The sequence below is a fragment of the Phoca vitulina genome, unplaced genomic scaffold (assembly GCF_004348235.1).
Source record: "Phoca vitulina isolate PV1807 unplaced genomic scaffold, GSC_HSeal_1.0 scaffold8, whole genome shotgun sequence".
Classification (NCBI taxonomy): domain Eukaryota; kingdom Metazoa; phylum Chordata; class Mammalia; order Carnivora; family Phocidae; genus Phoca; species Phoca vitulina.
The window spans coordinates 70,359,189-70,375,588 of NW_022589711.1; the positions used below are offsets into that span (position 1 = coordinate 70,359,189).

General features: G+C 43.3%; 1 protein-coding gene across 7 annotated transcripts in view; it reads left to right on the forward strand.

Annotated features, from left to right (window-relative positions):
* The window catches only part of TNIK (TRAF2 and NCK interacting kinase), a 383,893-nt gene that overhangs the window by 276,824 nt on the left and 90,669 nt on the right, over window positions 1–16,400 (forward strand). For all 7 annotated transcript variants that reach the window (XM_032407214.1, XM_032407215.1, XM_032407217.1 and 4 more), the window contains 2 exons: window positions 8,709–8,884; window positions 13,558–13,624. In XM_032407214.1, coding sequence (XP_032263105.1) covers window positions 8,709–8,884; window positions 13,558–13,624 — 243 coding nt within the window. The remainder of the gene's footprint in view (window positions 1–8,708; window positions 8,885–13,557; window positions 13,625–16,400) is intronic.

A 16,400-nucleotide genomic window follows, 5' to 3' on the forward strand; every position in this document is an offset into this window, starting at 1 on the left:
CCATAGGCTGTCACTCATCTTAAAGCACATATTAAGTACCTACTATTTGCACTGCAAGTCTTTATCACCATACCCTTCAAGGTAAGGAGGTATTAGCTAAAGTGAGGAGTGGAACCCAAGTAATAACATGAAAGCTCTTTGATTTATCATCCTCCTGAGAAATATCTTGCCTGGCAGCACAAGACATCTCATCAGAGGGGGTGATAGTTCCAAGAGTCAGCCGGTTAGGTTGGCTGGCTTTTCTTCTACTCCTTAAGATGGTAATTCTGTGAGTGCCTACACATACCTGGTTATATGAGGGATGATTTCACTGGTCTGCACATAAATATTTGTAATATTTGTTTTTACTATTGCTTTCCCTTTATGGCATGTGATATTGGCTTCCAATTTGGGGCAGTGATACAAACTTCCCATTTAATAAACTTATTCACATAAAAAAATTTGACCTAATTCAAAGAAAAATACCAAGTGGATGCTAGGATGGATGATGCAAAAGTCTGGTTAAAAATTGTGTTGGTAGTGGGGTACCTGGGTGGCTCAGTCGGTTGAGCGTCCTGACTCTTGATCTCAGCTCAGGTCTTGATCTCACGGTCATGAGTTCAAGCCCCGTGTTAGGCTCCAGGCTCAGTGTGGAGACAAACAAACAAAAAATTGTGTTGGTAGTATACGATTGACTCAAGTTTGGGAAATACAGTTCTATGGTTAGACCAGAAGTTGGACTTTTGTGTGTACTTATATCGGGGTCTTTGTACCTTATCATCGCATAACAAAAATCCACGGCTCCTTTCTTCCCCCTGTGTATATGGTGTATCCTGATACATACCAATACATCCTTGAATCTCTGATTGTCCTGGCCTGGGGCCAATTCCTGGACCGCTTATGACCCTCTCTCTTTTTCTAGAGACGTATTCTGGGCAGTTAGAGCATGAAGGCTCAGGACCTTTCTGCCCCTTTTCATACTTCATGATCACTTCACGATCACCCTTGACTGGGACCCTTATGTTCCTCCCCTTCCCCACCCACAGCCTCACCCTCTGCAGTCTAAATTACTACAGTCACCTAATTGTGACATAGCAACCCTGGTGTGACAAGAGAAAGGCACACGGCACAGAGAAGAGAGGGAACCAGCCAGAGGGGACCGGAAGCCCTGAGTTGCCGAGGCCTGCCGAGGAAGAGCTTGAGGGTTGCTATGGGCAACGAGGGGCAGAGCAGCCCTGCTCCTCCTTCTCACTCTGGAGGGTCACTGTGTGAGCCTGCTGTTCTCTCCCCAGCAACAGCCTCCCATTGGGCCCCCGTACGGCACATGACCAGCAGGGCCTGGACGCCCTGGTTCCTCCCTTCTCCCCGGAACAGGCTCCCAGGGAAAGAATCCGGCTCAGTTCCCTCCCGGGAAGCATCAGGAGCGCTGCCAAGCCCTCTGCCAGCTTGCTGCTTGTCCTTTGGGCCAAGCCTCCCTGCCCCCCGCCCCCCAACACACACACACAGTATGCAGTGGGCTTTACTTACCCCGGGCCCTCCCTCCCTTGCCACTCCCTGTACCTGCTGCTGGACAGGTATTTCCAGGGTTCAGCCCACAGAGCGCAAACTGGCCATCCACACATGTGTTACGTTTGGTCAGCACAAGTGGCCACACACTGTGTCTCAGAAACATTGATATTAATTGCCAACTTCTAGAAATCTGGTGATTGAGCATCACATTCAGATTTTGGGCCTCTTGTGCAAAGATGCAGCACCCCTGCCCGGCCAAGTGGCTCCCTTTTAGGGTACCAGATGGCTCTTCTGCCCATCGCCACCTCTCCCCAGCTCTGAAATTGGTCACTGCGCTTGTCCTGTTTTCCTCTTATCCCCTTTGCATGACCTCTCTGTCTCCTTAGAAAAGTGAATGAACAGCCCCTGCACTGCGGTTTTAATTTTCATTGACCCTGCTCCCAAAAAGATCAACTCTGCATTGACCTTGTTTGAGAATGAGGAAAATACAGGCTGACTTTCCTGCTTCAAACCTTTGACAACGGGAACTAATTCTGGTGGTGCTGTCGGGAGCTGGGTCAGTCGAGGGCCAGTGAGGAGGCCAGGCCTCCATCTCACCCGGCCTCCCTGACTCTGAAGGAAAGCCAGTTAGGAGTGTGAGTGCCACACTGCTGGACAGAGAAGGGGAAATGACTTGGCTGTTTGAGAGAGTGAGTGGGAAAACAGAAGCCCTGGTGAAGAACTCTGTCTCACTCAGAACCCAGCCTTTATAAGATGGCCATGCAGCTGACCCAACCCCCACACAGGATGTGGCTCCCAATTCTCTGCAATAGAATTCTACTTCAAAAAAAAAAAAAAAGATTTTTTTATTTATTTGACAGAAAGAGAGAGCACAAGCAGGGGGAGCGGGAGAAGGAGAAGCAGGCTCCCCACTGAGCAGGGAGCCCGATGTAAGGCTCGATCGCAGGACCCTGGGATCACGACCTGAGCCAAAGGCAGATGCTTAACTGACTGAGCCACCCAGGCGCCCCAATAGAATTCTACTTTTTAAGTGAAAATATTTAAGCACTGAAGAGTACTTTCTTGAATGACCAGGTCCAAAGTGATTTGAAATAGGTTAGGGTTTCTTAATCTCAGGAAACAAACTGAAGGTTGCTGGAGTGGTGGGGGGTGGGAGGGATGGGGTGACTGGGTGATAGACATTGGGGAAGGTTTGTGCTATGGTGAGCGCTGTGAATTGTGTAAGACTGTTGAATCACAGACCTGTACCTCTGAAACAAATAATACATTATATGTTAAAAAAAAAAAAGATAGTAGGAAGGGAAAAATGAAGGGGAGGAAATCAGAGGGGGAGACGAACCATGAGAGACTATGGACTCTGAGAAACAAACTGAGGGTTCTAGAGGGGAGGGGGGTGGGGGGATGGGTTAGCCTGGTGATGGGTATTAAAGAGGGCACGTATTGAATGGAGCACTGGGTGTTATACGCAAACAGTGAATCATGGAACACTACATCAAAATAAATAAATAAATAAATAAATAATAATAATAAATGTAAAAAAAGAAAAAATAAAATAAAAATGCTCAAAAAAAAAAAAGAAGTAAGTTAAGGTTTGCTTTAATATGCCCTAGTGTTTGGGAGGAAGTGAAATATTTTATTTTCTTTTTATTTTTTAAAGGAGAGGATCCCTCTCCCCATCCATCAAAAGAAACAAAACTCCAAAATGTTCTTTTTATATCCAGCTATTCTCTGCCTAATGAATTATCAGAGGAAGTACACTGTTCTTAGGGTATATATCAAAGTACTGCCAAAGGGGGGCACCACTGTGGTAGAAACAGGCCATGAACTCTTTATGATAAGCATTCAGTTGAGGGTCATTTCCAACTAACTTGCTGAACCTACAACATACAGGACATAGAAGGCATACGCATGTTGCAGACTCAGTAATTTATATATGTGTGTATGTGTATGTATTTATTATATAGATATAAATTTAATCTTAACCACAACCACACCAGGCAGATGCTTTTAGTCCTCACTCTGTAGCTATAAGACTGAGGCTTGGGTGGGTCATGTTCCTTGCACAAGTCTGTACGATCTTTTAGTTTCCCAAGTTTGTAACCCCCATTCTCTCTACTGGGTCATCTGGCCTCTTAAGTTCAAGGTTTGAGTGTTAGAGAATGGGGTACTAGTCTTTCAGTTGAACATTTTTTTCCTGTGCCTTAATAATAGGGAAAGAAAGGCAGGAGCACTGCTCTTTGTCCCTTTGTTGTGGGGGTGTGGGGGGGAAGGAAAGCACCCCCACTCACCAGAACCTGGCCCTTTCCTCCCCCATCAGTGAGATGAGGAGCGGCCTCAGTGCCAAGGAGGTCATGTGGTCAGAGCTCCAGTCAATGCCCAGGTGGCCCAGCCATTCAATAATTAGGTCTCCGGGAGGATTCTAACCTCAGCTGAATTAGAGGCCAAGGATGCTCTCGGCCTCTGTCTCCATGTCACCGTGGGCAAATGCGCAGTAAGTTGGGACTCCCATTTCCTCCTCCTGTCTCTAAACATGGCCAGACTCCACCCACATGGGTCAACCATCTCCTTCAGCACATTTCCTCTCCTTTCTCTTCCCACCATGTGGAAGAGACATTTCACTTCCTCCCAAACACTATGGCATATTAAAGCAAACCTTAACTTACTTCTTTTTTTTTGAGCATTTTTATTTTACTTTTTTCTTTTTTTACATTTATTATTTATTTATTTATTTATTTATTTATTTATTTATTTATTTTGACATAGTGTTCCATGATTCATTGTTTGCGTATAACACCCAGTGCTCCATTCAATACGTGCCCTCTTTAATACCCATCACCAGGCTAACCCACATGGTGCCCTTCCCTGCCCTACTCAGTGCTATAGTCTCCTGCAGGAGGTTCTGGAGAAACTCGGGGGGGGACTTCATTCCTGTAAAGGACAGTTGGTCTTTTTCTTTTCCCATGCTCTTTAAATGTGAAGATTCCACACAGGCAAAGAAATGCTTGATTGAGATCATTAGAAAAATCATAAGTGCTTCCGGGTATTATAAAAGTCTGATGAATCACTGACCTCTACCTCTGAAACCAATATACATTATATGTTAATTAATTGAATTTAAATTTTAAAAATTAAATAAATAATAAAATGAATAAATAAATCTTTAAAAAAAAGAAAAATCTTAAGTGCGTCTCAGTGGAAAGAGACATAAGTTTCCTTGGTCCAACCCACTTGTGCTCCAGATGAAGACCAGTGGCCTGGTGAGGTTAACTGGCTTAGCCAGGGTCCCAGGCTCCTCATTGCTAGATCCAGCCTGGAACCCCTGCCTTCTGCTTTCACTCCAAAGCTTATAGTCCCTCCTGCTATTTTATGAAACACCAGTTCTGATTCTTGGTGGGTTGTCAGGCACTGTTCTTTGTTTTTTGTTGTTGTTGTTGTTTTTTTTAAAGATTTACTTATTTATTTTAGAGAGAGACAGCATGAGCAGGAGGGGAAGAGGGAGAGGGTGAGGGAGAGAGAATCTCAAGCAGACTCCTCAATGAACATGGAACCCGATGCGGGGCTTGATCTCACGACCCTGAGGTCACAACCTGAGCTGAAACCAAGAGTCTGACATTCAACCGACTGCACCACCAAGCACAGACACTTTTGTTTTTTAAGAAATGACAAAACTATTTGGGGTTGTGTGTGTGTGTGTGTGTGTGTGTGTGTTCTAAATGAAAAAATAATAATAGAAAGCAAATATCAGAAAATACTTCAAATTAACTGAATTTGCTAGTAGTAATGTGACTTTGGACTTTATTAAAATCAAAACAAAAATTGCTGCACAGGTTTTTCAAATTAACCTTTTTTGCATGGTCTCCTTGGAGAGAGTGGTCCCGTTGACTCTTCCTCTACCATGTCTAACCCAAATATATGTGAAATAATTCCCTTTAAGAACACTACACTATTCAGTTCAACAGAGGCTGAACTTCAAATTTCTACCCCCAACCCTAAAGGCAGATAGATACTCCTGTTGTTTAAGCCTGGTGATGGTCAGAGGTCGCTGGGACCTTGTCATCATCGTGATAGTAATAATCATAACAACAGCAAACATACATACAGCTTATGTTTATATACATACAGTTTAAGTGCTAAGTATTTTACATGAATTAATTCATTGAATCATCACAGCAGTCTTTTGAGATAAATCCTACAATATCACCATCTGCAGCCAGGGAAACTGAGGCACAGAGAAGTTAAATAATCTGCCCAAAGTCACACAGTTAAGAAGTGATAGAGCCCAACGTAGAGAAGAAGGGTAGTTCTGGGCAAATGCAAATTCTAAAGCTCAAAATTACATTTAGGGAGTCCTGTGATTACCAAAAACTTTTAGCCCGACTGGTTATAATGATTAATGTAATAATCTTTCAGGCGTTTTTAATTCCTCTAACAATTAAATATATAAGCTGAGAAACTCTGGGAAGATAAAGTGTTTGGTGAGGCTGGTATTAGAACTGGGGCTTCCGACTGTAAGCACCAAACATTAACATCTATCTCTCCAGGCCAACCCTGGGGAAATTAGTATTACTAATCTTTGGCATTTTTTTTTTTTTAAGAGACAGAACTAAATTACCAGCAGCAGAGATGCAAACAATAAAGTTATATAAATGTACTTTAAACCCATTAGACCGCTCAGCAAACAGTCAAGTGGTGTTCAATATATGGGAAGGGGTTTTACTTTTAATTAAACATGTAATTAAGCATATTGATTCCTTGGTCGCACTAACTTAAATAAGAGACAATAAATCTTTCTTCGAAGATTTGTTTTAAGGTAGCATTATTCTCTCTTCAAATGGTACCATTTGAAGAAGACATGAGATACATTGCCAGCTTTATGGTCCTGCACATCTTGGCCCAACCTTTGGACCCCGAGTTATTCTCCTGAATATCTCCGAAGGTTCCTTCCCACCGGAAGAGATAGTGGAAAGAGAACTCTGTACCACAGCTGGTTCTGCTGAACTCTGAACACTCTCCCCTCCTAGCTGCCACTGCCTTTTTTTAGATGTCAGTATTGGGGAATGGAATGTACAGTTTATCAAGTCTGGATCTCATGTTTAAATTGGGTGTGATTTCTTTTATTTATCACCTTCTAATTAATAGTTAAGCACTTTATAAAAAGAAAGCACTTCCTTCTAGTTGCAAGCAGGAAAAAACAGCTTTCATTTGCATTTCTCATGAATATTTAACAGCTCCCTGTCTTAATTTGTTTTTGTTTTCATGTTCTTGATACTGATTTTCTACCTAGAAAAGTGCCATGTGGAACTTGTCTATTTCTTTATGCAGGTTAACCTCGTTCTCTTCCGTTTATTCCTTAGGACAGCCCATTTTTCCATGATGGATTTTTTTCACAAAGTCTCTCCTTAGATGATACCACATTTGTGTCTCCATGGATTTGTCTGGTGGGCCTGAAAAAGAAAGCATATTCAATATTATCTCCTCTCCAAACCTCCCTGTCTGTCCCTCACAAGCACACATTGGAAGGTAGCCATTTCACACACTTGTCCAGCACTCACCTCTGATAACCATGCGTGCATTCATTCGTTCATCAAGCATCTGAGGGCAAGTAGGGTGCTCTGGCTACAAAGATGACTCAGGCACACTGGACACTGGAGACCGCCCGTGTGGAGGAAGCAGGGGTACAGGCTGAAGGACATGCAAGAAGGTGCACAGAAGTGTCCACCCTATTATTACTGTTTTCCACAGTCCACAGGGTGGCCGATCCTGATTGATCCTGGGGTGACCCCCAGCATAGCAGGGTACATCTGCTTCTATGTAAAATAATTTGAAAGCTAGAACTTAGCTTAGAAATTTAGGGAGGAAACAATATGAATGATTCAGTCCTTTAAAAACATGGAATAAGATGAGAAACTGCTTTGACCAGGGCTGAAGTGGAGAGTGGTGCATCTGTGAGTGCCCTCTTACATTGAGTGCCCTCTTGCATTTGAATTTTAAAGAACATGCTCACCATTGTGTTCTGTGTGATGAGGACAGCTTTCAAGCCTGAAATCTGTGTGGAGGGGGGCCTGCTGGCTGACCCAGGGAAGCTGGCTCCTGGGATCCACTCCTGTTACTCCACAGCACTCCACAGGAGGGCGACAGAGAGCACAAAAATGGATTTCCTCCTGCTCCGAGCAGAGTGGGTATGGCAAAGAGGGTGACCAGAGTTCCCCTAAGGTCTCTGAGGGTGATGTGCCAAGCTGCCAATGGGGCACACCAGAAAGGCATGCTATATAGTCGTGAAGTAATTATTTATGATGCTGGGCAATTTCTTGGGCCAAAACATGCATGCCCAACTCATGAATCATATAGCTAAAGTCCACCTTTAATTTCTACCACAGTGTGGACTCGCTCCCCTACTCATTACTATGGTGTCTGTCCCCGGCTCTCCCCTGCCCTGTGACTCTCTGGCACAGGGTTTATCTTTGAGGAAATAGTGCCTTTCTAGAGGGAGATAAGTGCACGTCTGGGTATGAACTTAGTCCCTAAGTTTCCAGGTCCTTGGGTTGATAGCAAACATACACATACACCCTGTTCTTATTAATTGGAGAGCAAAGTTCAAAAGTAATTTTGAAATTACCAGTTAAAAAATTTGCCTAACCAAGTTCACTTTACCAAGTAAGAATCTTTCTCATTTCTACAAAACGTACTCCTCCTTACCTAGCCAACCCTGATTGTGCTCTCCCCCAGCTTTCATTTTCTGCCTCATTGAGACAGCTTACCTCAGTGTCCCCCGACATATAGTGTGCTCAGCCCCAGCCTTAGTTTTTCACTATTTCCTGCCTCCCTGAACTGTCTTCCCAGAGTGATTTCCTCTTCATTCTTTAAAGCCCAGCTCAGGTACCCTCATTACAATGGACCTTCCAGATGTGACTCTCACCAAGGTCTTTCTCTTCTCCGATTCCTTTTGGTCTCTTGTGTGGTATTATATATAAATTGTGCAAAAATGCTTTTATGCGTGTAACTCCCATACGTTGCATGAATTGTGTGTTGATGGTGATGATGCCTTTGAACCCCATTGTACCTAATAAAGTTCTAGACCTATTTTGTGATTGGTTGATCCCTGTGTTGACTAATTGCACCTATTTTCTTCCTTTTTTTCATTGTAGTGTCTTAGAAAATGGAAGTTTGCTTTTTCTTTGGATTGTGTTTTTATCTGTGGGTTCATCTCTTTCATGTGGCAGGTCAAAAAAATTCCAGTCATTTATTGAGAGCTGCTTGGTAAAGAATCACAGCCAGCGACCAGCAACAGAACAATTGATGAAGCATCCATTTATACGAGACCAACCTAATGAACGACAGGTCCGCATTCAACTCAAGGACCATATTGACAGAACAAAGAAGAAGCGAGGAGAGAAAGGTTAGAAGCGCATTTGTATTTCAGCAAAGGAAACAAAAGATAGAGTGGGTCATGGGCTCTTGATATATTTGGAGGTGGCCGTGGGGGTTTCAGATGGGCCTGCATTATTCTTTAGTGTGAAGGGCTGCCTCTGAGCTCGCAGCCCGTAGGCATCAATGGAGTGAGACTGTGAAATGGAATCTTCATGACAGGATAGAACTGTAAGGAATATTACCTTTTCCAGGCACTGACAAAAAGTCATGTTGAGTAATACTATGAAGTGGTTTAATATGACAAGTGATTTTCTTAGTTCAAATGAATATTCATGTTTTGAAGACTAAAAACCGACAGAAGACAACCTAAAAAAAAGACAACAAAAAAAAACCACTTAGTTGACATTTTTCTATCCCGGCAGTCTTCAACATTTAAGTTTTTGTGCTCTGAGGCTCATTTCGAATTTATTTCAGAAGTCGGAATGAATTTTCTTATAGTCACAGCATCGCCAGGCTTGATATATGGAACATTGAACTTTGAGCTGGAAGATCATTTAATGCACTACTTTATTTTAGAGAGTCAAAAGTCTTATCTCTTACGGCTCTAGCTGTTGTACCACACTACCTTTTCCGTGTATCAGTGGAAAGGACATGAGGCAAACTTGGAGCCCTGGGACTGTATCCTGGTTGTTTGAATAGAGACTCAGACCTCCTTATCTAGCATCCTGACCAAGGAGAAAACTCACGTGGTCTGGGGCAGGTTTTGTGCCTAAGTGGGTGGGAGGTACGGAAGGTTGAGGTATGGGGAGGAAAGGGAAAGATCAGGAGGACAGACGGGGTGAGTCCTCCCTGGTTGGAGGCAGGAGGAGCAGCGGGGTAGGGGGGAGGAGGGATGACAGTGAGGAGACGTTATAGGGCTGGAGAGGTGACCACTGAGCATGTGTGGAGTGGAGAGTAAAGGGGAAGGCCAGGCAGCAAGGGTGCGAGGCACATGGCCTTGTGCTTTTCCTCGCTTCTGTCCTGGACACCGTTCTCCTCTGTTCTTTCCAAGCCAGATGGCGCATTGGAGGGTGGTGGGCAGCACAGGACGGAGGGCGCTCTCCTTCTGTTTGAATTCCCCTTCTTTGCTTCTGCAGTTACTGTCTGTAATGTGGCAAGGAATGAGCAGGTATGTGGGGTGGGCGGTGAGCAGTGTGAGTCAAGACTGGGCAGAGGTAAGGTCAGCAGGGGGTTGAGCAGGAGGAGAAGACCTCAGTGAAGGTTCACGGGAAGAGTTTCTTCCTGGCTGCCAGCCTCGGGAACTCAGGGAAATGTGCGATCAGTTCGACTCAGGAGTAGGAGGTTATGAGGCTAAGCCAAAAAGGAGGTCCATCACCTGAACTAACAAAATAGTGTATGTCAACTAGACTTCAATTTAAAATAAAAGATACACTTTTAAATGTTTGGGGATCAAACTATTTTTACTTCATGTGCTAAATGGGAAATGAAGTTTCATTGCCTATTTTGATTGAACATAAAATTTTTACAGCCCTGGAAAATAAATATATAAATAAAAATCCTGAACAAAACAAAAAATAAAAAAAAAAGGAGGCCCATCTCCAGTTATTCGTGGGTGGAGAGGGATGAGGTGTCTGTCAGGTGATGCTGGGAGGGGAATTGAAGGAACCAGAAAGAACCAGGCATGAGAGAAATAGGTAAGTCAAGATCAAAAAGTTCCAGGAGTGGGGTGCCTGGGGGGCTCGGTCAGCTAAGTGTCCGACTCTTGATTTCAGCTCAGGTCATGATCTCAGGGTCATGAGATCGAGCCCTGTGTTGGGCTTCACGCTGAGTGCTGAGCGTGGAGTCTGCTTGAGACTCTCTCTCTCCCTCTCCTTCTGCCCCTGCTCCTCCCACCCCTCCAAAAAAAAAAATCCAGGACTGATTTTTCATCAAACACGCAACCATTAAAGGCTGACTTCTCTAAAAGGGAAGTTTCTTTTTCTGTGGGCCTGTTGCTTCCAGATTCAAATTCTGAATTCCCATTCTAGCTCTACCCCCTTAATAGGTACGTGAACTTCATCCCAGTTTTCTCATCTTTAAAATAAGAGAGGGGATATGATAGTAATCCGTATCGCCTGGTATTGTTGCAAATTAAATGAGATAAGGCATTAAAATGTCTAATACAATGTCCAGCATATAAACATACTCAATAAATATTAGCTATTTTTATATAAAAAGTTCTTTATTGACCTATAATTTTTCAACACGATTCAGAGTTACTTTCTGAGAACTTGTGACCTCTTTGCCTTTGACCTGTGAATAGAATGGGTAAAGCTTGGGCCTTGGGTTGTTTTCACATTTTGGGGGGCACAGATGCTGGAATGTGACTCAGAACTCCCCATTCTATGACAATAGACTATTTTTAATGTGTTCCTTCTCTGCACAGTAGAAGTGTAAGATTCTTGGTAGGAGATGAACTCAAGAGTGACCTGGTAATGTGAGGAACCTACTTCTGTTTAGGTTTAGAGCCATCAGAAGCCTTCTTCTTTGCTCCCCAGAAAGAGTATCGATCAAGCGAGGTCTCATCCATTTGCTCAGTTTCATCAAATGACTTAATTGACTTCCTCTAGGACTTTCACACTCTCTTAGTAGCTCTAGGACCAGCTTTTGGTACACTCAAACAATTTTAATGAGAATCAACTTATGATTTTTTTAACTTGATACTATTTTTTCCTTAAGATATGTTGACATATGCTAATTTATGCCAGTAATATAAAAGCAATAAGACCAGATTCTGGTGCAGTATTACAATTGAAGGGCCTGACAAATGAAGGTTTCACCCTAGAGAGTAGAAATATTTGGATTAATTGTGTGCTTCTTTCCCTTGCTAGAATTTCCCTTTGCTAGATAAAATTTCTGCAGTTTACTTCAAACTCTCTGTTGATTCATTTCAGGAAAGTTTGGAATAGTCAACTTTCAGTGTGGAATAGTGAAACACTTTATGAAGGTCCTTTACATTTTGGTGAAATAATACTCAAAAAATAAACAGCCCAAAAGCTTTGTGCATATCTAAATATTTGAAGCTAACTTGTGATTTAAAAAAAATATACTTGAAGTCACTGTGCTTTTGGCTCCTTTTCTTTTTTTTTACTATGTTCAGTTAGCCACTGTATAGTACATCATTAGTTTTTGATGTAGTGTTCAATGATTGATTAGTTGCGTATAACACCCAGTGCTCATCACAACACGTGCCCTCCTCAATACTTTTTCATTATCCCTGTACTGGCTGAAGAGTAGGGAAGGCGGAGTGTTTAGTTCTTGTCGTAGGTGCTGCCTCCTGGTGGTAACACAACCAAATTGCAGTTTTGGTTCCTTTTTAAGGCTACACAAATGCCTTCAAAGTTGTAATTACTAACCCACAGCTATGAAAGGATCACAGTAAAGTGACCCTCCCTTGCTTAAAATTAAAAGCTCTTCCAAAATTCCCCATTGCCCACAGAAAAGTCCTCAGGAAGGTGTATATAAGGATTAGGAAGTCGTATCAGATGTGCTAGGCTTACTCATTCTGTCTGCTTTTCTCACAGCCAGACATCTAGCCATTCACAATTCATTGTGAACATGTCATGCCCTGTACTACTGTCAGCCTTACTCACGTGGTTATGTTGCTTAGAATGCCCTTTCCCACCACTTTCAGCTGCCATCTGCCTGGAACAGGGCCACTGACATTGTAAGGCCCAGCTCATTTCCTCCTCAAAAGACTTTGCTGGCCCCTTCCCTCATTATGACCAATGGACTTTGCTCCTTTCTCTGTTATCCCATTGCTCTTTTTATGCATTTCTATTTAGCATATAATATGTTGGAAAGAACATAGTTTTAAAGTTGGAGAAGTTCTGGATGGAATTCCAAATCCAAATCCCAGATTGATCAGTCTTTTATTAGTAAGTCATTGGTCCTGTCACTTACCCTCTTGTAATAGTGTCTTCACTTGAAAAGTAGGTAGTATGTTAAAGGATTGTTAAGCAAAATAAATGGGAGAACATAAGTAAAGTATCTAGCAGGGTGACTAGCATGGGAGACACCCAATAAAGATTAATTTCTTAATAATCATGGCAGATCTGATTACCTACTTGTCCATCTCACCCATTAGATTCTGATCTCCTCCAAAGCAAAGACTCAATCTTATTCATTATTACGTGTTAACTTGCTTAACATATTACTGAATTAAATGAATGTCCCCGGTGGGTCATTTAACTCTATATTTCTAATAGCACGTGCTGTCAAATTTCTTTCTGGTGTTTATCGAGATATCTAAAGACAATTTGTGGGTCCATGTAAGTCATAATAAAACTCTTACTTAAAAAATGCTTAATACGGACAATAAGTGAATAGTGGGCCAATAAAGATTGGTTTAGGTGATCCTCTCATGGGAGTTAACACAAACTGAACAATTATTTTTCAGTTCCTTGTCATTGAACAGCAGGCATTAGGGACAGATATCTAGAGTCAGCTGGAACAGTCTTGGATGTGAATTCCACGTACTTAAATCCACCTCAGCTGGTGGGAACTGTTAGATCACAAGTCAGGAGGCCTGGAGCCTGTCCCAGGTCAGCATTAATGACAACTCTTTGGGCCTCAGATTACTTATATATAAAACGAGGGGGGTGGGATTGGCTGAGCTGTAGCATCTTTTTGTGCACTAACATTCTGTGAGTCTCTCTTTAGATGAGACCGAGTATGAGTACAGCGGAAGTGAGGAGGAAGAGGAGGAGAATGACTCAGGAGAGCCCAGGTAGGAGAACAAAGGCCAAGTCTTATTTTCACGTTCTGAATTGTGCTTGTGTGAAACTCACTTCCTTTTGATTTATAGGTTCATTTTTAAGAATCCAGCAAGGTGGTCTTATTTAATTTATTGCCCATGAACATACTCATTAATTTGGGAAAATGTCCCCAGGCAAACTCTTACAAAAATGTGGAAATCAGCGTATTCTTTATCTTGTCCCCTAAGATTTATGGTCTCTATCCTAAGACCTTGTTTCCTCACATATGTAACGTGTGGAATGGGTAGGAGTCAATTATCTGGGTAATGCAAGACTCAAAGGACCTAAAACTATGACTTTCAGGAGACCTAAGTGGTATTTTTGGACTCGAATTATTCAGTTTGTTACTTCATACCTTTGAGAAGCCCATTTGGGCAGCCACCGTCCTTGTCACATGTCTTGGTATTTTCACCACAAGCTAATCCAAGAGGAAATGGTTTCCAGGAAATCAAATCACACTCTAGAGGGGAACCCTAAATAGAAAATTTCTTGCTCATTCCAGTTGTCACATGTTGGACTCTAGGATCAGTGTTGTTTATCGTTATGATCCGTGCGTTTTGAATTTCACTTGACATTGATTCCCACTTCTTCCAGTCTGTGTATCAATAATTAAGGTTAGTGTGCTCACATTGCCAAGATTTCTCTTCCATGAGAGAATTCAGCTGGTGGCAGTTTGGTGAGTCGAGTGGCACAGGCACAAATACCATGGTCAGTGTAGGTGAAGTGAGATTTATTGGGGAAAATGCACTAGCAGGAGGCTTACTGGGGAAATGGGTCCCCATCCTCTAGCCATCCAAGGAGGGGACTCCAGTGGTCCAGGAGGAGAAATTCCCATACTGCTGAGGCAGAGCTGCCTGCTCAGGAAAGGGGCCAGCTCTGTCATTGCTGCTAGAACAAGCTAGTGGCTTCTTTTTCTGAGTTAGATCTACGAAGCTGGATTATTGCTAAACTACTGGAAGAAGGAGGGACTTACAGGGCCGTCCAGTTTTTCTCCACACCTGATACAGGAATTATCAAGGTCAAAGACTGAAGGAGAATTTTTCCTTCCATCCGATACTTTACACATTGGCTGCCCCCAGTTTAGCTGCGTAAAGATGATGTTTGTCAAGTAGTGACATGGAAAATGAACATTCTTATAAAGGCAAAGAACCAAGTGCTCTGCTCTCAGAGAAGTTGTGTACTATTCTTCTTTTTCCAAAGCTCACCCAGATGTCATGTCAGCCCTACTGATCACTCTCTATAGAACTGAGAAGCCCTGTTTTAACTAGTACTTGCCAAACTGCGTGTTAGGAGTCACTTAGGCTGACCTAGCCATGCCTTAACACTTTGATAATTGTAACGTGTCATTATATCACATTGAAGATTATGTTCCAAGTCCTATCTTATGGACCCATGTAATTAATCTTCATGAAATCCTGAAAAGTGGAAAGGGACAGTGGTTATCTCATTTTAGAAATGGGGTGAGAGCCCAAAGATGGCACCGAAGCCCCACACCAACGATGATTGAGCCACTACTACAGCTCCACTCGCCTGACATTGATTCTGCATCAATTTGTATTAATGGAGGCTCCTCGTGTGCGTGGTTCCCCAAGTCCTGCTTGTGGCCTGTGTACATAAGCACTGTCACTTGGGGTTTGTTTTAGTGTTCGACACAAAAGCTGTTAAGTTTTAGAGGAGGTGTGCTCGTGGAATCCAAGCACTGTCTGTAAGACCTCAAGAATGAAGCCTTTTTATGTCATTTTTGGGCATAGATGACAGTCACACTGCACAGTGGTTACACTGTCCAACACAGAATAATCCCCTCGTCAACTGCCACCAAACCTGCTCCCCCCACCATTCGCCACCCCAGTTGGCGTCACCACCACTGTCCAGGTGCCAAGACAAAACCTGCAAGTCATTGCTCACTCCACACACCGCATCCATCAACCGGCTTCGTAAACTCTGCCACCAATACTTCTCTCCGCCTCCGTCCCCTTGCCCCTCCCCACCCAGCTGGTGGCCCTCTGCAGACAGTTGTCCCTTGGCAGCCAAACAAATCCCATCACATCAGTGTCCTGACTATAAGCTTTCCATGCGTGGTTTTCATGCCCCGTGCCTCCCCGGGTCTGCCCAGTGTCCCTGGCCTCCTCCCGGGGCCACCTCTCTCCTTCACTCTGCTCTGGGAAGTCCTCGGAGAGGCCCCACCTGTTCCCACCACAGGCCTCAACGTTTGCTTTCCTCTCTGCCTGAAAGGTTCTTCCCCTACTTCTTCGTGGGACTGACTCTTCATCATTTGAGTCTCAGCTCATCTGGCGCCTTCTCAGAGAGGTCTCCCCTGATCACCCCATCTGAAGCAGAACCCTTAATCCCCATCCCAGCCTCCTACCACTGTCACTCTTAAACTGTTACGTCTTCTATGGAGCCTGTTCATATGTGAAATTATGTTATTTGCAGCCATTTGTCTGTCTAATGATTTGTCTGTCTCTCTTCCCCGCAAGAAGATCACGAGAGAGAGAGTTTGTTTAGCTACTGCTCTATCCACTAGAGCCTCTTACAGTGCCTGCGACCTAAAAGCGGCTCATTAGTTATTTAATGGATTTATTTCAAGTGGAAGTCGCCAGCAAGATTAAAAGGGCTAGGTTTGCGTAAACAAATAGGAGCCTGCCCCACCTCCCTGTTAGGCTGCTATGCACAACCAAAGAGTGTAACTTTGAGCTGTTCACATGCAGTGAGATGTGAATAAAGCAGCCCTAGACCACCAGGGACACA